The sequence below is a fragment of the Pleurodeles waltl genome, chromosome 1_2, assembly GCF_031143425.1.
Source record: "Pleurodeles waltl isolate 20211129_DDA chromosome 1_2, aPleWal1.hap1.20221129, whole genome shotgun sequence".
Lineage (NCBI taxonomy): Eukaryota > Metazoa > Chordata > Amphibia > Caudata > Salamandridae > Pleurodeles > Pleurodeles waltl.
The window spans coordinates 99,888,648-99,909,346 of NC_090437.1; the positions used below are offsets into that span (position 1 = coordinate 99,888,648).

Below are 20,699 nucleotides of genomic sequence, written 5' to 3' on the forward strand. Positions count from 1 at the left end.
ACCGAGGGACTCCTCCTCCTTTGTTTCCATTGCGCATGGGCGTCGACTCCATCTTCGATTGTTTTTTTTCCGCCATCTGGTTCGGACGTGTTCCTTTTCGCTCCGGGTTTCGGGACGGAAAGATAGTCAAAACTTCAGAAAACTGCGTCGGTATTGTTTCGTTCGGTATCGGGTTAGATAGAATCGACACCGAATCGTGAAGAGCTCCGGTAGCCCTTCGGGGTAACTTCGACCCCCCGTCTGGGCCTGGTCGGCCCGACCGCGTGTAACATCGACACCGATGGAACGGACCCCGTTCCGATTCTGTCCTAAATGCCACAGCAAATACCCATATACAGACCAACATTTGGTCTGTAACTTGTGCCTGTCGCCCGAGCACAAGGAAGAAACGTGTGAGGCCTGTCGTGCGTTTCGGTCCCGAAAGACGCTCCGTGACCGAAGAGCCAGAAGGTTGCAAATGGCGTCCACGCCGACAGGACAACGAGGGTTCGAGGAACAAGGAGAAGAAGAGGAAGCCTTCTCCATCCATGAATCAGACTCAGAGGAATTCGACGTCGAAGAAACCGTGAATAAGACGTCGAAACAAGCACCACACGGGAAAACAGACAAGGCCCAGGGGACGCCACTGACAACAGGCCATGGCTCAACCCATAAAATATGTGACCGTCCATCGGCACCGAAAAAGGGCGAACCGGTGCCGAGATCGTCCGACTCGGGTCGAGACACATGCACGCAGCAATCTCGGGGCCGAAAAGGGTCGACGCTGAGACAGCGGAACCGAAGCTGCTCGTCGCAGAGACAGCGGCACCGAGGATGATCGACGCCGAGAAGGCTCGACTACAAAAAAGAGAAAATTCTCCTCGGAGCCGAAAACAAGCAAAGACACAGTTTCGGTGCCAAAACGCCCAGCAACCGAACCGACTGCCAGCTCGTATTCAGAGGAACAATCACTGTCCTCTCAAATGCGCAAACACAGATTTGAAGAAGAGTTACAAACCACTGACGTAGACCACACCCAGAAGCGGATCTTCATACAGAGTGGGACAGGGAAGATCAGCACTCTTCCCCCAATCAGGAGGAAAAGGAGACTCGAGTTCCAAACACAAGAACAAACACCACAAGCAAAAGTGGTGAAGAAAGTAACTCCACCACCCTCTCCTCCACCTGTAACTCATACATCACCGGCACAAACTCCGTCACATTCACCAGCTCATACCAGCATGAGCCAAGATGACCAGGACGCTTGGGACCTATACGACGCCCCAGTATCAGACAATAGTCCTGAGTCGTACCCTACCAAGCCCTCACCACCTGAGGACAGCACAGCGTATGCACAGGTGGTAGCTAGGGCAGCAGAGTTCCATAACGTGTCGTTACACTCAGAACCTGTCGAGGATGACTTCCTTTTCAACACCCTCTCCTCCACCCATAGCACCTATCAAAGCCTGCCTACGCTCCCGGGAATGCTAAGGCACGCAAAACAGATCTTTAAAGAACCTGTCAAAAGCAGAGCGATAACTCCACGGGTGGAGAAAAAATATAAAGCACCGCCCACGGACCCTGCTTTTCTCACATCACAACTGCCACCAGATTCAGTTGTAGTAGGGGCAGCTCGCAAGAGAGCCAACTCGCACACATCAGGCGACGCCCCACCTCCGGACAAAGAGAGCCGCAAGTTCGACGCAGCTGGAAAAAGGGTTGCTGTACAAGCTGCAAACCAGTGGCGCATCGCGAACTCTCAGGCGCTCCTAGCGCGATATGACAGAGCCCATTGGGATGAGATGCAGCATCTCATCAAGCATCTGCCCAAAGAATTACAGAAACGGGCAAAACAAGTAGTTGAGGAGGGACAAAATATCTCTAATAACCAAATACGCTCCTCTATGGATGCAGCGGATACAGCTGCAAGAACAATAAATACCGCAGTAACCATAAGAAGGCACGCATGGTTGCGCACATCCGGGTTTAAACCCGAGATCCAACAGGCAGTGCTCAATATGCTGTTCAACGAACAACAATTGTTTGGACCCGATGTGGACACGGCAATTGAGAAATTGAAAAAGGACACTGACACAGCCAAGGCCATGGGCGCACTCTATTCCCCGCAGGGCAGAGGCACTTTTGGCACATTTCGCAGAACACCCTTCAGAGGGGGGTTTCGGGGTCAAGCCACACAAGCCAGCACCTCACAATCAACACCGTCTACCTACCAGGGACAGTACCAAAGGGGAGGCTTTCGGGGCCAGTACAGAGGGGGACAATTCCCTAGGAACCGGGGAAAATTTCAAGATCCCAAAACCCCTACAACCAAACAGTGACTCACAAGTCACTCAACCCCTTCACACAACACCAGTGGGGGGAAGACTAAGCCAATTTTACAAAGCTTGGGAGGAGATAACAACAGACACTTGGGTCTTAGCAATTATCCAACATGGTTATTGCATAGAATTTCTCCAAATCCCTCCAAATGTCCCACCAAAAACACAAAACATGTCAAAACAGCATTTAGACCTTCTGGAATTAGAAGTTCATGCATTACTGCAAAAGGACGCAATAGAACTTGTACCACGTACACAAAGGAACACAGGAGTTTACTCACTGTACTTTCTAATACCAAAAAAAGACAAAACACTGAGACCAATCTTAGATCTCAGAACACTAAACATCTACATCAAATCGGAACACTTTCACATGGTCACGCTACAAGACGTATTACCACTGCTAAAACAACAAGACTATATGACAACCTTAGATCTAAAGGACGCGTATTTCCACATACCGATACATCCCTCGCACAGGAAATACCTAAGGTTCGTATTCAAGGGAATACATTACCAATTCAAAGTGTTGCCGTTCGGTATAACAACCGCACCAAGAGTATTTACAAAATGCCTAGCAGTAGTAGCTGCACATATCAGAAGGCAGCAAATACACGTGTTCCCCTACCTAGACGATTGGCTAATCAAAACCAACTCCCTAACAAAGTGTTCACACCACACAAAGTATGTCATACAAACCCTCTACAAACTCGGTTTCTCCATCAACTATGCAAAATCACACATTCTGCCGTGCAAAACACAGCAATACTTAGGAGCGACAATCAACACAACAAAGGGGATAGCCACTCCAAGTCCACAAAGGGTTCAACATTTTTACAAGGTTATACAAGCCATGTATCCGACACAAAAAATACATGCAAATATGGTATTAAAACTCCTAGGCATGATGTCTTCATGCATAGCCATTGTCCCAAACGCAAGACTGCACATGAGGCCCTTACAACAGTGCCTAGCATCGCAATGGTCACAGGCACAGGGTCACCTTCTAGATCTGGTGTTGATAGACCGCCAAACATACATCTCGCTTCTATGGTGGAACAGTATAAATTTAAACAAAGGGCGGCCTTTCCAGAACCCAGTGCCACAATACGTGATAACAACAGATGCTTCCATGACAGGGTGGGGAGCACACCTCAATCAACACAGCATCCAAGGACAATGGGACGTACATCAAACAAAGTTGCATATAAATCACCTCGAATTGTTAGCAGTATTCTTAGCGTTGAAAGCATTTCAACCCATCATAACCCACAAATACATTCTTGTCAAAACAGACAACATGACAACAATGTATTATCTAAACAAACAGGGGGGAACACACTCGACACAGCTGTGCCTCCTGGCACAAAAGATATGGCAATGGGCGATTCACAACCACATTCGCCTAATAGCACAGTTTATTCCAGGGATCCAGAATCAACTAGCAGACAACCTCTCTCGAGATCACCAACAAGTCCACGAATGGGAGATTCACCCCCAAATTCTAAACACTTACTTCCACATTTGGGGAACACCTCAAATAGACCTATTTGCAACAAAGGAGAACGCAAAATGCCAAAACTTCGCATCCAGGTACCCACACAGGCAGTCTCAAGGCAATGCTCTATGGATGAATTGGTCAGGGATATTTGCATACGCTTTTCCCCCTCTCCCTCTCCTTCCATATCTGGTAAACAAATTGAGTCAAAACAAACTCAAACTCATACTAATAGCACCAACATGGGCAAGACAACCCTGGTACACAACACTACTAGACATGTCAGTAGTACCCCATGTCAAGCTACCCAACAGGCCAGATCTGCTAACACAACACAAACAACAGATCAGGCATCCAAACCCAGCATCGCTGAATCTAGCAATCTGGCTCCTGAAATCCTAGAATTCGGACATTTAAACCTCACCCAAGAATGTATGGAGGTCATAAAACAGGCTAGAATGCCATCCACTAGACACTGCTATGCAAGTAAATGGAAAAGGTTTGTTTGCTACTGCCATAGTAATCAAGTTCAACCATTACATGCATCTCCAAAGGATGTAGTAGGATACTTACTACATTTGCAGAAATCAAATCTGGCCTTCTCTTCCATAAAGATACACCTCGCGGCAATTTCTGCATACCTGCAGATTACCCATTCAACTTCACTATTTAGGATACCTGTCATTAAAGCGTTTATGGAAGGCCTAAAAAGAATTATACCACCAAGAACACCACCTGTTCCTTCATGGAACCTCAACATCGTCTTAACAAGACTCATGGGTCCACCTTTCGAACCCATGCATTCTTGCGAAAAGCAATTCTTAACGTGGAAGGTTGCATTTCTCGTTGCCATTACATCTCTAAGAAGAGTAAGCGAAATTCAAGCGTTTACTATACAGGAACCTTTTATTCAAATACACAAAAATAAGGTAGTTCTAAGAACTAATCCTAAATTTTTACCAAAAGTTATTTCACCGTTCCACTTAAATCAAACAGTAGAACTACCAGTGTTCTTTCCACAGCCAGACTCAGTAGCTGAAAGGGCACTACATACATTAGACATCAGAAGAGCACTAATGTACTACATTGACAGAACAAAACTAATTAGGAAAACAAAACAACTGTTTATTGCATTTCAAAAACCTCATACAGGAAACCCAATATCAAAACAGGGTATAGCCAGATGGATAGTTAAGTGTATCCAAACCTGCTACCTTAAAGCAAAGAGAGAGCTGCCCATTACACCAAAGGCACACTCAACCACAAAGAAAGGCGCTACCATGGCCTTCCTAGGAAATATCCCAATGAACGAAATATGTAAGGCAGCCACATGGTCTACAATTCACACATTTACTAAGCACTACTGTGTAGACGTGCTATCCGCACAACAAGCCACAGTAGGTCAAGCCGTACTAAGAACTTTATTTCAAACTACTTCCACTCCTACAGGCTGAGCCACCGCTTTTGGGGAGATAACTGCTTACTAGTCTATGCACAGCATGTGTATCTGCAGCTACACATGCCACCGAACTGAAAATGTCACTTACCCAGTGTACATCTGTTCGTGGCATTAGTCGCTGCAGATTCACATGCGCCCACCCGCCTCCCCGGGAGCCTGTAGCCGTTTGGAAGTAATCTTCAACATTTGTACATTTGTAAATATATTACTTAAACTTTATTTTGTACATACTTATTCATTCCATTGCATGGGCACTATTACTAACATACACAACTCCTACCTCACCCTCTGCGGGGAAAACAATCGAAGATGGAGTCGACGCCCATGCGCAATGGAAACAAAGGAGGAGGAGTCCCTCGGTCTCGTGACTCGAAAAGACTTCTTCGAAGAAAAACAACTTGTAACACTCCGACCCAACACCAGACGGCGGACTATGCACAGCATGTGAATCTGCAGCGACTAATGCCACGAACAGATGTACACTGGGTAAGTGACATTTTCATTAGCTTACACCTCCATTCGCTTAAATCTCGCAGCTATAGCTGTATGCTTACAAAACAGGCAACCTGCATCCCTCTTTAGGATCCAAGTAATCAAAGCATTCATAGAAGGTCTTAAATGGGTCATTTCACCAAGACTGCAGTGTCTTGGAGCCTAAACATTGTCCTTATCAGGCTTATGGGTCCTCTCTTTGAACCTCTTCACTCATGTCCTCTGTAGGAAAGTACCATCTTGCCTGGCATGTTACCCCCATTTTTCACTGTATATATGTTGTTTTAGTTGTATGTGTCACTGGGACCCTGGTAACCCAGGGCCCCAGTGCTCATAAGTGTGCCTGAATGTGTTACCTGTGTAGTGACTAACTGTCTCACTGAGGCTCTGCTAATCAGAACCTCAGTGGTTATGCTCTCTCATTTCTTTCCAAATTGTCACTAACAGGCTAGTGACCATTTTTACCAATTTACATTGGCTTACTGGAACACCCTTATAATTCCCTAGTATATGGTACTGAGGTACCCAGGGTATTGGGGTTCCAGGAGATCCCTATGGGCTGCAGCATTTCTTTTGCCACCCATAGGGAGCTTTGACAATTCTTACACAGGCCTGCCACTGCAGCCTGAGTGAAATAACGTCCACGTTATTTCACAGCCATTTTACACTGCACTTAAGTAACTTATAAGTCACCTATATGTCTAACCTTTACCTGGTAAAGGTTAGGTGCAAAGTTACTTAGTGTGAGGGCACCCTGGCACTAGCCAAGGTGCCCCCACATTGTTCAGGGCCAATCTCCCTGACTTTGTGAGTGCGGGGACACCATTACACGCGTGCACTACATATAGGTCACTACCTATATGTAGCTTCACAATGGTAACTCCGAATATGGCCATGTAACATGTCTATGATCATGGAATTGCCCCCTCTATGCCATCCTGGCATAGTTGGCACAATCCCATGATCCCAGTGGTCTGTAGCACAGACCCTGGTACTGCCAAACTACCCTTCCTGGGGTTTCACTGCAGCTGCTGCTGCTGCCAACCCCTCAGACAGGCATCTGCCCTCCTGGGGTCCAGCCAGGCCTGGCCCAGGATGGCAGAACAAAGAACTTCCTCTGAGAGAGGGTGTGACACCCTCTCCCTTTGGAAAATGGTGTGAAGGCAGGGGAGGAGTAGCCTCCCCCAGCCTCTGGAAATGCTTTCTTGGGCACAGATGTGCCCAATTCTGCATAAGCCAGTCTACACCGGTTCAGGGGACCCCTTAGCCCTGCTCTGGCGCGAAACTGGACAAAGGAAAGGGGAGTGACCACTCCCCTGACCTGCACCTCCCCTGGGAGGTGTCCAGAGCTCCTCCAGTGTGCTCCAGACCTCTGCCATCTTGGAAACAGAGGTGCTGCTGGCACACTGGACTGCTCTGAGTGGCCAGTGCCACCAGGTGACGTCAGAGACTCCTTGTGATAGGCTCCTTCAGGTGTTGCTAGCCTATCCTCTCTCCTAAGTAGCCAAACCCTCTTTTCTGGCTATTTAGGGTCTCTGTCTCTGGGGAAACTTTAGATAACGAATGCAAGAGCTCATCCGAGTTCCTCTGCATCTCTCTCTTCACCTTCTGCCAAGGAATCGACTGCTGACCGCGCTGGAAGCCTGCAAAACTGCAACATAGTAGCTAAGACGACTACTGCAACTCTGTAACGCTGATCCTGCCGCCTTCACGACTGTTTTCCTGGTGGTGCATGCTGTGGGGGTAGTCTGCCTCCTCTCTGCACTAGAAGCTCCGAAGAAATCTCCCGTGGGTCGACGGAATCTTCCCCCTGCAACCGCAGGCACCAAAAAGCTGCATTACCGGTCCCTTGGGTCTCCTCTCAGCACGACGAGCGAGGTCCCTCGAATCCAGCAACTCTGTCCAAGTGACCCCCACAGTCCAGTGACTCTTCAGTCCAAGTTTGGTGGAGGTAAGTCCTTGCCTCACCTCGCTAGACTGCATTGCTGGGAACCGCGACTTTTGCAGCTACTCCGGCCTCCGTGCACTTCCGGCGGAAATCCTTTGTGCACAGTCCAGCCTGGGTCCACGGCACTCTAACCTGCATTGCACGACCTCCTAAGTTGTTCTCGGCGACGTGGGACTTCTTTGTGCGACTTCGGGTGAGCACCGTTTCACGCATCCTCGTAGTGCCTGTTTCTGGCACTTCTCCGGGTGCTACCTGCTGCTAAGAGGGCTCCTTGTCTTGCTCGACGTCCCCTCTACCTCCTGGTCCAATTTGCGACCTCCTGGTCCCTCCTGGGCCACAGCAGCGTCCAAAAACGCTAACCGCACGATTTGCAGCTAGCAAGGCTTGTTGGCGTTCTTTCGGCGGGAAAACACTTCTGCACGACTCTACAAGGCGAGAGGGATCCGTCCTCCAAAGGGGAAGTCTCTAGCCCTTTGCGTTCCTGCAGAAACCGCAGCTTCTTCTGTCCAGTAGAAGCTTCTTTGCACCCGCAGCTGGCATTTCCTGGGCATCTGCCCATCTCCGACTTGCTTGTGACTTTTGGACTTGGTCCCCTTGTTCCACAGGTACCCCAGATTGGAAATCCAGCGTTGTTGCATTGTTGGTTTGTGTCTTTCCTGCATTATTCCTCTAACACGACTTCTTTGTCCTTAGGGGAACTTTAGTGCACTTTGCACTCACTTTTCAGGGTCTTGGGGAGGGTTATTTTTCTAACTCTCACTATTTTCTAATAGTCCCAGCGACCCTCTACAAGGTCACATAGGTTTGGGGTCCATTCGTGGTTCGCATTCCACTTTTGGAGTATATGGTTTGTGTTGCCCCTATCCCTATGTTTCCCCATTGCATCCTATTGTAACTATACATTGTTTGCACTGTTTTCTAAGACTATACTGCATATTTTTGCTATTGTGTATATATATCTTGTGTATATTTCCTATCCTCTCACTGAGGGTACACTCTAAGATACTTTGGCATATTGTCATAAAAATAAAGTACCTTTATTTTTAGTATAAGTGTGTATTGTGTTTTCTTATGATATTGTGCATATGACACTAAGTGGTACTGTAGTAGCTTCACACGTCTCCTAGTTCAGCCTAAGCTGCTCTGCTAAGCTACCATTATCTATCAGCCTAAGCTGCTAGACACCCTATACACTAATAAGGGATAACTGGGCCTGGTGCAAGGTGCAAGTACCCCTTGGTACTCACTACAAGCCAGTCCAGCCTCCTACATCCTCTTGATTATCTCTCCTGGAAAGTGGCTTTATTAGTCGCTGTCACATCTCTCAGAAGAACTGCTCTTCCAAATACATCGGGACATGGTAGTTCTTTGCACCAATCCAAAGTTCCTCCCTAAAGTGGTCTCTCAATTCCATATTAATCAATCCATTGAATTGCCTGTCTTCTTTCCACAACCGGACTCAATTGACGAAAGAGCCCTTCAAACTCTGGACGTTAAACGTGCATTTCTGTCCTACAGTGTCAGAACTAAAGAGGTTAGAAACATCTCTTTGTTGCTTTTTCACTACCTCATAAAGGCAATGCAGTATCAAAGAATAGCATAACTAGATGGATTGTAAAATGTATTAAAACGTATTATGCTAAAGCAACAAGACAACGTCCTGTTAATCCCAGAGCACACACTATCAGGAAGAAGGGAGCCTTCATGGCTTTCCTTGGAAATATACCCATAGCTGACATTACCAAGGCAGCTATATGGTCTACACCATACATTTACAAAACACCATTGTATAGATGTACTTACACGAAAGCAAGCCAACATAAGCCAGGTAGTACTAAGAACACTTTTCCAGTCAACTGCATCTCCCACGGGCAAGCCACCGCTTTATGGAGGGGCTACTTTAAAGTCTATGCAGAGCATGTGTATCTATAGCCACGCATGCCATTGAACGAATAGTGTTACTTACCCTGTAAGCATCTATTTGAGGCATCTAGTGCTGTAGATTCACATGTGCCCTCCCTCCTCCAAGGATGCCTGTGGCATTTTCCTTACACTTGTATGTAGTTGTACATATATACTTACATTTGCATGGACATCTCTTCCCCTATACTTCCTCTACACTCCTTTTCTCACCCGCCTGTGGGGAAAGCAGTCTAACAAAGGAGTTGATGCCCATGGCAGTTTCATCTAGAAGGTAATACTGCCAATAAGTGTAACTAACCGAATCCTGCACTGCTTCCCAGCCTGTAGCCTTCTCACTGCACCAATATTCTATGGAAGCCCCCCCCCCGCCCAACATCACAACTGGTGGCAGCATGTCCCCCAACATTCCCTCCCTTGGACAGAACAAGTGAAACCCCAAGACACAACCCTTGGCCAGTAGGGCTGAATCCCACCCTAGTTTAACCCCCAATTAAAGGTAGCTGTGGTTGTAGTTACTGCCTAAGTCACCAGGACCCCTGTGAATCACAAGACCAAGAAGGTACTCAGCAGTCCAGAGGAGGCAGGGCCCTCGATGTCTCCCTTCTGTGAAGCCAAAAGAGAACGTCAATGAAGATTTCTGAGAGGAGTACCATTTGAGAAAAGGCTTCCCACCTACTCCCGCATCGGTGTACGGGCCAAAACAATAAGTAAGGCAATCAAGTCTTGGGCTTTTTGTCCCTTACCTGGCATCCTATACAAACCCATAAGTGCCAGTCTAAGTTCAGTTGTTCATCTGGCTCCTTACTGTCACTCAGTGTGTCTGGCATTTCTCAGACTTGGGAGAAGGATTTTTAGGTCATCATATCAATAGTTTCATTCTGCAACATTCCATCTGGGCCAGGATGCATCCACTCACGGCCCTTTCAAGAGTCTAAGGGGGCTTCTGCGACTTTGCCTTATTTCTGTCAGACCGGCACAGTCCCTGTCGTCTTGATTATCTCCACTCTGGGGGGGTCAGCGCTCCCGTCCGATGCCCAGAAAGTCCAACCAGTCAACCGCCTCCTGAGGCAATTCGAAGAATTTAACTCTGCCACTATATTGCACTCTGAGCTTTGCTGAATACATAAGACTGTACTTAATGTTATGGTCTCGTAGCTGTTTGTTAATTGGCATAACTTTTTTCGGCGCTGCTGAACTTTAGGGGTATAATCTGGAGAAAAAAAAAATTGTTTCTCTTCATACCTCTGCGGGCTGTGAGTGTGCACATACTGGAGGATCGCATCCCGATCTCTATAATTGAAGCACCGAGCAGTAAAGGTCAGAGGAGGCGCTCCGGGCCGCGGCACCGCCACCAAGGCACTGTGTGCACGTTTAAACATGAAACAAATTAGAGAGGCATTTGGGTTTAAGTGTATTACAACCCAGTCCTCCGGGAAGAGATATGCCAGAAAGCCAGTGAGATGTAAGTTGTTTGCCTAGAGTAACCCTCTGCATCCTCCAGGTGGTCCTCCATTTGGGCAGCACTGCACTTTAGGCCCGCCACCGTGGCCAGGAGCATGTAGATTTCCTGTTTGAGTAGTGATGCCGTTCTCCACTCCTCTCACTCGCTGAGCCACCTTATGGAAGTCTAAGCACAGGTGATGAACATCTATTGATCTAGTGTCCATCTTAAATTCCAGAACAGCCGAAGATCCCCTGTATTACCGCTGGGATTTCGGTTGTGGCTATTGCCTGTGTTCCAGGTTTTGGGTGTTGTTGCTTATTCTGCATTGGTCCCTGTGGGTCAGGGTCTGGTACTGTGTACTGGTCAATCTTATTTGTCTGTACCACCTTTATCGTTTTCCATTCTAACAAGTTGGAATCGCCACTCACTGCAAGAGTTGAACATCTTAACAGTTGTGCGACAATTCTTTGCAGGTAGTGCCAGACATACCCTCTTTAATTACCTGGCTCTCTGAGTTCGATGTGCTCATCTGGTAGGTTGGGCACATCGGACTCAGTTGGCATGGGTGCTGTCACTAGTGGGGTCGGGGGTCCCTCACGATCCAGATCTACAGCATCAATCTCCAGATAGACTATGTGGCAGTTGCATCAGTCTCTCTCCAGCAGTCAGGGTATCCGTGGCCCACATACTTCCCCAGTCTGGGCCTGTGGGGTCCAAACATCTCTTTTGTCTCCTGTCTGCAGCGCCACTAATGTTAGTGGGTCCCAGAGGCGCAAGTTCTCGGTTCTCAGCAGGGCCTCCCTCTGCCGATATCCACAGGGCCCACCACCAGTCCGCCCCAGCCACAACTCAGGTCACAGTGCTAACTGTCCCCTCCAGCAAAGGATGCAGGTGAGGACCCGTTTTTCTTGTTGCCACCAATACTCAGCCAGGCTCTTTTGTATCACCACCATGCTTCGCCTGGTCTCTGCACTGGCAGATGTACTTCCCCATGTTCAGCGCCGTTGCGAGACCCTGCAACCAGTCCTGTCGAGTTTTTCAGGGCAACGTGCAGCAGGTGCCCACGAGCTCCCAATCTCTGCACAGCATTAGGCTGCCACAGAGATTTGTCGCCACTTCTGTTCCCCAGACTGCAGCTAGGTCACAAACTCAGGCCACCATCACTCGATGAAGTAGTTTCCCAGGGCGGTCGCCATATTAATGAGGAGGATTCTATGGCCCAGTCTGGCCCAGACCTCAGCAGGCGACTACCCTTTGCCCACAGTGCTCGAAAATCCGGCTCCGAGTCAATTCAGGCCCTCCACCCACCCCTGACTAACCTGCTTGCCACCTTGCATGCAAGGGCTGCCATCACTTCCTCTGAATCCCTCCGGCCACCCTAGCTGCTAAGGGTGCCTCGCTGCAGGGTCTGGGTCAATCTGTCTCCGTTGATGCATGTGTGGGCTTTGGTGAGTTTCTTTGCACCCCAACCAGGTAGGGGTGCAGGCACCAATGCGTTTTAGGAGTCTCACAGACTTGTAGATGCAGGATGTTAAAAGATTATTCCCTTCGCGGCAGGAGCAGCAGCAAGCCATATCTAGTCAGCCATTGACTGGCCACACCCCCTTTCCCCCATTCACTGGATTCGTTATGTTAAAGACTGTTTCGTCAATCTGGGTCGTCCTGAACTTTTCTATCATCCTGAGTCCCTAATTTTGGAGGATTACTCTTAAACCAAAATAGCTTTTATCACCTTGACGGCTAGGGAGAGGATGTCTTGGCTAAGGACATGTCGTCTGTCAAAGCCTATTTATTATTACAGACCATAATTTTTTATAGAACCATTTTTTATAGAACTTGCATGATTATCATTGGTTCCTGTTATTTCGCTATAGAATAAATTAAATACATAATTTACTAGCTTTCCAACATGGAAACTCATATGGTGCCCCTTTCACCCCTTGTAGCAGTGATAGCCATTCAGCCCAGTACGCTTTGCACTTTACTATGTTTTGTACTTTTTTTTTTAATAAAAGACTAAAAGTGTTTTAATGTCCCATTGCTCTTTGATAAACACTTTGCCCAAGTCAGACCTTCTCTCTTTTTTTTTTTTTTTTTTTTTTTTTTAATTACCGGATGTACTTGTTTTAACCTAGTTCATTAGGTTGAGCATAGCAGTATGCACGCTCTGCTCTTCTCGACATGTTGTAGTCTATTCTGTGGGTTTTAACCATGCCCATCTCATGCCCATCACTTTCATTGGTTCCTGGGCCTGCCTTTCAAAAATCCCTTGATGTTGTTGGTAAATGCTTTACGTTTGTCCCGCCTTGAGGCTTGTTTGTTACCGCTTTGGAAACTGGCCCTATTATATGGATTATTGCATGATCAGCCAGGCAGCTTAGTGTAGTGCACTATTTTTCTCTTTTGCTTCGCTGCTTCACGATGTGTGGCCATATGTTGTTTCTTCCTCTTCCGTTTTTTCGGGCATCTTGCTGTTTCTTTGGGGTGTCTGCGGTGTCTTTTTATTTATTTATATTTTTTGCAGTTCTGTTGCGCAAACTCGACACAAAGGTATTGGAGCACTTTATTTTGTGAACCAGCACCAGTTACATTACACAAGAAAACATTCATTTTTGGTGGCAAGGGGAGATTAAGTGAATTGCCCTGAATCACAGGATGTTGAGCTGGTGCCAAGACTCGAACTGTGTTCCCCAGCTCTAAAGTCGACAGCTCCACCGCTTAGGCCACTTCATCTCTCCTAGGGTTCTTTGTCTGGTTCATGTTGGGGCAGTCTGGAAATACTTTTTCACTTTTTTTTTTTTAAATTTAATATATAGCGCTTGGTAATACAGGTTAGCCCATATAACGCTGCAAAGCAGGTGCCATTCTTAATAAAGTCGCTATAATTCATTTGCATCAACCTTGCAGAGATGAAGAGGTACAAAAGCTATGTCAGGATTGTAATCACTGACATTCTCGTTCTTTCAAGACCTCTGCAGTGGGTGCATCTACCAACTGACTTGAGTAGCGCTTAACACTAGGCAATAGCACATGCTCTTAATAACCTCCGGAGGGTCACCAACCAAGCACATAGGTTAGTTCTAGGCAAGAAGATGGCGAAAGGTGTCTCCAAAATGGTGGAAAAGGAGATGTGACTCCAGACTCAAGCACTTTACGGCCTCAAGCTTGATAGCAAAAAAACACCCAGCATCTGCATGTAAAATGGGCCTCTCTAAATAGAGTTCACTTAGTCGAGGCAGCCATTTTCCTAACCCTGTAGCGCAAAGAAGCTAACACAAGGATGCCACAGTAAGAGGAACAGCATATCATAGCTCATAAAAGTTGAGCACACTCAATCACTTCCTCTCAGAATTCACTGGTGTCATGGCTTTGACAGTCCCCTCACAGCTACTGTGACCTTGCAGATGCCACCTACCATAGCACATTCTAAAACAGTGCTCAAATATCACTGCTTCCTGTTTGAAGAGGCCCTATCTCGAATACCCCCACCAACGCTGTCACAGGCACAGAGCGCTTCCCCATCACCCTCTGGACTCCTGTGTATAATATCACAGCCAGTCTGTCGGAATAAGGCAAAAACACTCCCAAGATGGCTGCCTTGTTGTGTCCCCTCTCCTACAGCAACAGGCCTGGGAGGGTTGCTGCGGCACCTGGCATACTTCCACTGCACTCCAAACCAAAACTCATAGGTGAAAGACAATGGCCCTCATTCTGACCTTGGCGGTCTTTTCGCAAGACCGCTGAGTTACCGCCGCGGTGAAGACCGCCGACCGCGGCGGTATGCCGCTGTGCGCATTCTGACCGCTGGGAGCGTTCCGCCGGAAAACCGCCAGCAGCCACACTGGCGGTCGGCGGGAAAGTGGAGACTGGTCAACCTCCACCGCCACGCCAGCAGAACACCGCCCACAGAATTACGACCCACATTTCTGTGTGGCGGTCTTCTGTTGGCGGTCTTCTGTTGGCGGTCACCTCCCCATGGCTCCCGTCGCCTCCCGGAGGACCAACGCACAAGGTAAGTTGACCGTCCGTGAGGGGAGGGGGTGGGGGGGTGTTGTGTGATGTGGGCGTGCATGGGGGTGTGCGTGTGAGTGTGTAGAGGGGGTGTGTGAGTGCGTGTATGCGGGCGGGGGGTGCTGCTGTGTCTATGGGTAATGTGTGCTGTTCGGCAGGTGCGCATGTCTGCATGTATGTGTGCGGGTATGTGTCCCCGTTGTGTATGTGTGTGTAGGGGTGTGTATATGTGCATGTTGGGGGTGTGTGCATGTCGGGGTGCATGTATGTGCATGTCGGGGTGGGGGTGGGGAGGGGGTTCGTACCACCTCTGGGGGGTGGCAGGGGGGTGGAGGGTGTGGGGGGAGGACTCGGGTGGGTAGTGGGGGGTGGGGGAGACCCCTATCAGTGCCAGGGAAGGAATTCCCTGGCCCCGATAGTGCTTACCGCCATGGTTCGCACGGCGGTTCCCGCCCGCAAGAAACCGCGGCGGTAGGCAGGGTCATAATACCCTTGGCGGTCTTGGGACGACCGCCGGGCCGGAGTGCGCAAACTCCAGCCCCGCGGTCATGACCGCCGTGGCGGTCGGAGTGGAGAAGTGGCGGTCGGTCGCGGCGGGGACCGCCGCGGTCAGAATGCCATTTTTAATACCGCCGGTCTGTTCGCGGTCCGACCGCCGTCTCTCCGCCGACCGCCAGGGTCAGAATGAGGGCCATTGTCATTTACAACACCAATAGCTCTAACTTTCACAAATGAGAGACCTATTGCATTGCAAATGCTTGTATTTTATCTGGTGCATTCTGCTTGAGGAAATCTTATTTGCTGTATGATGTGTATTCTCACGGATTGTTAAATTACTGTGTTATTGTATTTTACTTTTCCTCTTTTGTTATTGATTGTTTTAGTCAATTTTGTATTTGTATTCTTTTATGGCTCCCTCTGAAACCGAGTAAAGATCGATGAATGACTTACTGATTGCCAGTAAAAAAAAAGAATTGGAACAGTAGCTAATTCAAATTTGAAGAGGGAGGTATTGAACTTTTTGTATTATAATTGTGTAATATGATGAGATTATGGGAAGGGATGAGAGGTTTGATGATTGTTATTCAACTGAAGTTTTTTTTATTTTATTTTTTTTAATAAAGGGGGACAGGTTTGCAGTTAGGGTGATTATTTGCTTATCAATGTATAAGATGTGATCTTGTTAAGCGTTAGCTTTGAAAAATACCGTCGCAGGGCGGTCGGAGTATTACATGGTACCCGTTTATGGACTGAAATACTATTGTTAAGTATGTCATTATGTTGCTGCGTCGTCCTTAGTGTGTGTGTTAAAGATATGTTTCGATTAATGATTCTCATAAGATATAAACAACTATTTAAAATACAGAAAAATTAGCTGAAAAAATACATTTAAAGTTACACTGCGGTTATGATTTTCACTTGAAAACCGCTATAAATGTCCATTTTGTTAACCATACCTTCTCCTCAAAAAATGTGCTGCTCAGGACAACTGACTGTCACCGTTGACACCATAAAGGATGTTCGTTATAACATTACCTATTTCCCCTCCTTCACTACGAACGACCAAGCAATATAGTACCTTTCTGACAAAGTTAAACGTTGATGCAGTCCGCAGCATCTCTAGGTCTGAGGACACGGTAAGTATAAATTGTTCTGGCTCTGCACTGACACATTTATGAAACCAGTTGCCGGACCGGACTAACGGGAAGTGATGTGTATGTAAAAGCCTATTTTCATTGGTGGTAATAAGGAATGAGTCCAGACTATGCTTGTGGCCATGCTCAGTGGGTGTATCTCGAGCAGGGCACACAGTTCTGTTCTTTTGTGAGCTCAGCGTAGACTTGTCCGGAGGCCATTCACTATTCCAGCCCCGGTTTGAACTCTGGCCCCATCCCGAGCAGCTAAAACAATCTCTTGCATCAACACTCTTTTTTCCTGTAGTTCATCCGCAAGTTGAATGACAGTTTGCATTTAGAATGTTCAGTGCATCAGCAGGGATTTCTAGTATCTTTGTCTCTCTTTCATCGTGTAGAGATGCGGTGTTTTGTTTCATGGTTTGGTTGTAAACGACTTCTACTACCTATGCGGACTCTAAAATGTAATTGATGATGTCAGAGGTGGTTTTACCCTCGATGCCACCTCATGTCATGTGTAACGCCGTCTGTAGCTTCATATGTAAGAGTAAGGTCGTGAGCAGTTTATTGGGGGCGAGTTCTAGCTTGCACAGCTAACCAGAGCCATTCCGTTTCAGTGGCAGAGACATCTTCAGGATCTTGGGGGCCCTGGGCCTAACGTAATTAGGGGCCCCTGTTCAGAACAGATTTTAATTTATAATTGAATTTCATTTTTTTCGTGCCCCCTTTGGCCAGGTCACCGACAATGCACAGGCACACATGTACGCATTTAAGTGTGTTTAATCTGATATTCAGGGATAGTGATGTGTGGTTTCAGTGTTGTAATATGACAGCAGCTCACTAATATTATTGCAAATAATCTCTGCATGGCTGTGCAGGCGCTGCTATGCCGTTCTGTGGGTGTGCAGCTCTGCAAATTCTTATGTTGTGAATCAAGTTCCATCTGTTATCACCAGTAGATGATTCTTAACCACTTATCTTGAAAATAGTTGTGCAAAAAATGTTGTGAATTAGTTACCTTCAGCGTTGAGTATGCTACGATCAGAGTCATTGTGCAGATGGGCAGCAGCAGGAAACATGCCTCAAGAGCGGTCTTTGCACATATAGCAAGCTTATCGATAAACCTACATTGAAAGGATTACACCCGAGGGGTTGTGAAGTAACTGTCAGATGCAAGTAATAAAATTGCAAAGCACAGTTGTCACTAAAACGTTTTCTAATGGATTGTGCTAAGTAGAGCTTTGTAGTGGATAACTAAAATTGCATTGATTGAAAAAGATGTAGCTATTATTGTTAGTGTGCGTTTGGCAGACCTTTTAAATTGTTTTTTGTCTTCACACAGACGTTTTAAGATATATTTTGTTATAATCAGTGGAATGCAACCTAATCAGTTGTATTAAATGTCTCCTGATTTTTAAAGACAGGGGAAAGCCGAAACGTGGCACACTATCAGTATGTGAGCTGGCCAGACTTTGGAGTTCCTAAATCTGCTTCTGCTATGTTAGACTTCCGTGCCCAGGTGAAGCAACATCAAGCTGCGGCGGTACAGGCCTTGGGACCACAGTGGACTGGACATCCAGCTGGCCCACCTATTGTTATCCATTGTAGTGCTGGCATTGGAAGAACAGGTAAGCGTTTGATGTTATTGCTCTCAAGTAAGTCCTCTGTTGCATGTAGAGTACATTATTTTACTGTAGCTGCCACTTTAAACAATAGTTAAGCATTAATTATATAAAAAGGCCTCATTTTTGGTCACTCTTAAGTTTGTGAAAAAAGACCAATATTTAAACGGTACATGTCTTATCCGATCCGCATGCTCAAAGACAAAATGCCTCTTGATATTATGGTCCAAGCATGTTAGGCCATGCACTGTTGTTGCGAGAAATAAGGTTTGTTTGTGGAGATAATTGGTGGCGTTATCTCCGTTGTTTGTGAAACCATTTGGCATGATATAGAGCAAATGCAGTTCTCCGTGATGTCACTCGATAAAACAGAAACATATTTGTGAATTCTGTTAATTCTTAGGTTATTTAGTTGATCGATATGTTAATAACTGTTTGATTCGGGTTTATTTAATTAAATGGCAGTTTTAATTGGGATTCACTGCTGATTAAAACAGTTTTCCACCACCACAATACTAGAAATACCATTGAATTTCTATTTTAGTCCTTCGCCTGCCTTTATGATATAAATGTATGTCTTGAAAGATTATACCTGGTGTGTCTTTCTGATGTGCAAAGCTAGGAAACTACACGAGTATCATATCACTCCAACTGAGTGCACACGTGCGCTCACGCTTGGCAGAGGACCCTTGTAAGGAAATGCCACCTTGGCAGGGTTACCCCCTAACTTTTTGCCTTTGCTGATGCTAAGTTATGATTTGAAAGTGTGCTGGGACCCTGCTAACCAGGCCCCAGCACCAGTGTTCTTTCCCTAAACTGTACCTTTGTCTCCACAATTGGCACAACCATGGCTCTCAGGTAAGTCCATTGTAGCTGGTACCCCTGGCACCAAGGGCCCTGATGCCAGGGAAGGTCTCTAAGGGCTGCAGCATGTCTTATGCCACCCTGCGGACCCCTCACTCAGCACATGCACACTGCCTCACAGCTTGTGTGTGCTGGTGGGGAGAAAATGACGAAGTCGACATGGCACTCCCCTCAGAGTTCCATGCCTACTTTACACTGCCTGTGGCGTAGGTAAGTCACCCCTCTAGCAGGCCTTACAGCCCTAAGGCAGGGTGCACTATGCCCCTACAGTGTCTAAGCAAAACCTTAGACATTGTACGTGCAGGGTAGCCATAAGAGTATATGGTCTGGGAGTTTGTCAAACACGAACTCCACAGTTCCATAATGGCTACACTGAAAACTGGGAAGTTTGGTATCAAACTTCTCAGCACAATAAATGCACACTGATGCCAGTGTGCAATTTATTGTAACACACACCCAGAGGGCATCTTAGAGATGCCCCCTGAATACCTACCTGACTTCTAGTGTAGGCTGACCAGTTTCTGCCAGCCTGCCACACACCAGACATGTTGCTGGCCACATGCGGAGAGTGCCTTTGTCACTCTGTGGCCAGGAACAAAGCCTTTACTGGGTGGAGGTGCTTCTCACCGTCCCCTGTAGGAACTGTAACACCTGGCGGTGAGCCTCAAAGGCTCACCCCTTTTGTTACAGCGCCCCAGGGAATCTCAGCTAGTGGAGATGCCCGCCCCTCCGGCCACTGCCCCCACTTTTGGCGGCAAGACTGGAGGAGATAATAAGAAAAACAAGGAGGAGTCATCCACCAGCCAGGACAGCCCCTAAGGTGTCCTGAGCTGAGGTGACCCCTGCTTTTAGAAATCCTCCATCTTGAGTTTGGAGGATTCCCCCAATAGGATTAGGGATGTGGCCCCCTCCCCACAGGGAGGAGGCACAAAGAGGGTGTAGCCACCCTCAAGGACAGTAGCCATTGGCTACTGCCCGCCCAGACCTAAACACACCCCTAAATTCAGTATTTTGGGTCTCCCCAGATCCCAGGAAATCAGATTCCTTCAACCTGAAGAAACAAGAAGGACTGCTGACCTACAAGCCTGCAGAGAAGGAGGAAAACGACAACTGCTTTGGCCCCAGCCCTACCGGCCTGTCTCCAACTTCGAAAACCTGCACCAGCGACCTCTGAAGCCTCAGAGGACTGCCAAGGACTAAGAAACTCCTGTGAACAGCGGCCCTGTTCAAAACCAGCTACTTCTTTGCAACAAAGAAGCAACTTTCAAAGTCTGCACGGTTCCCGCCGGAAGCGTGAGACTTCACACTCTGCACCCGACGCCCCCGGCTCGAGACCCAGAGAACAAACACCTCAGGGAGGACTCCCGGGCGACCAGGAGCCCGTTAGTAACCAGAGACGACCCCCCGAGCCTCCACAGCGACGCCTGCAGAGAGAATCCAGAGGCTCTCCCTGACTGCGACTGCCTGTAACAAGGGACCCGAATCC

General features: G+C 47.4%; 1 protein-coding gene across 8 annotated transcripts in view; it reads left to right on the forward strand.

Moving 5' to 3' along the window:
• Positions 1 to 20,699, forward strand: part of LOC138297158 (tyrosine-protein phosphatase non-receptor type 9-like) — a 766,145-nt gene that overhangs the window by 658,731 nt on the left and 86,715 nt on the right. For all 8 annotated transcript variants that reach the window (XM_069236649.1, XM_069236659.1, XM_069236681.1 and 5 more), the window contains one exon: positions 18,148 to 18,355. In XM_069236649.1, the coding sequence (XP_069092750.1) occupies positions 18,148 to 18,355 (208 nt within the window). The remainder of the gene's footprint in view (positions 1 to 18,147; positions 18,356 to 20,699) is intronic.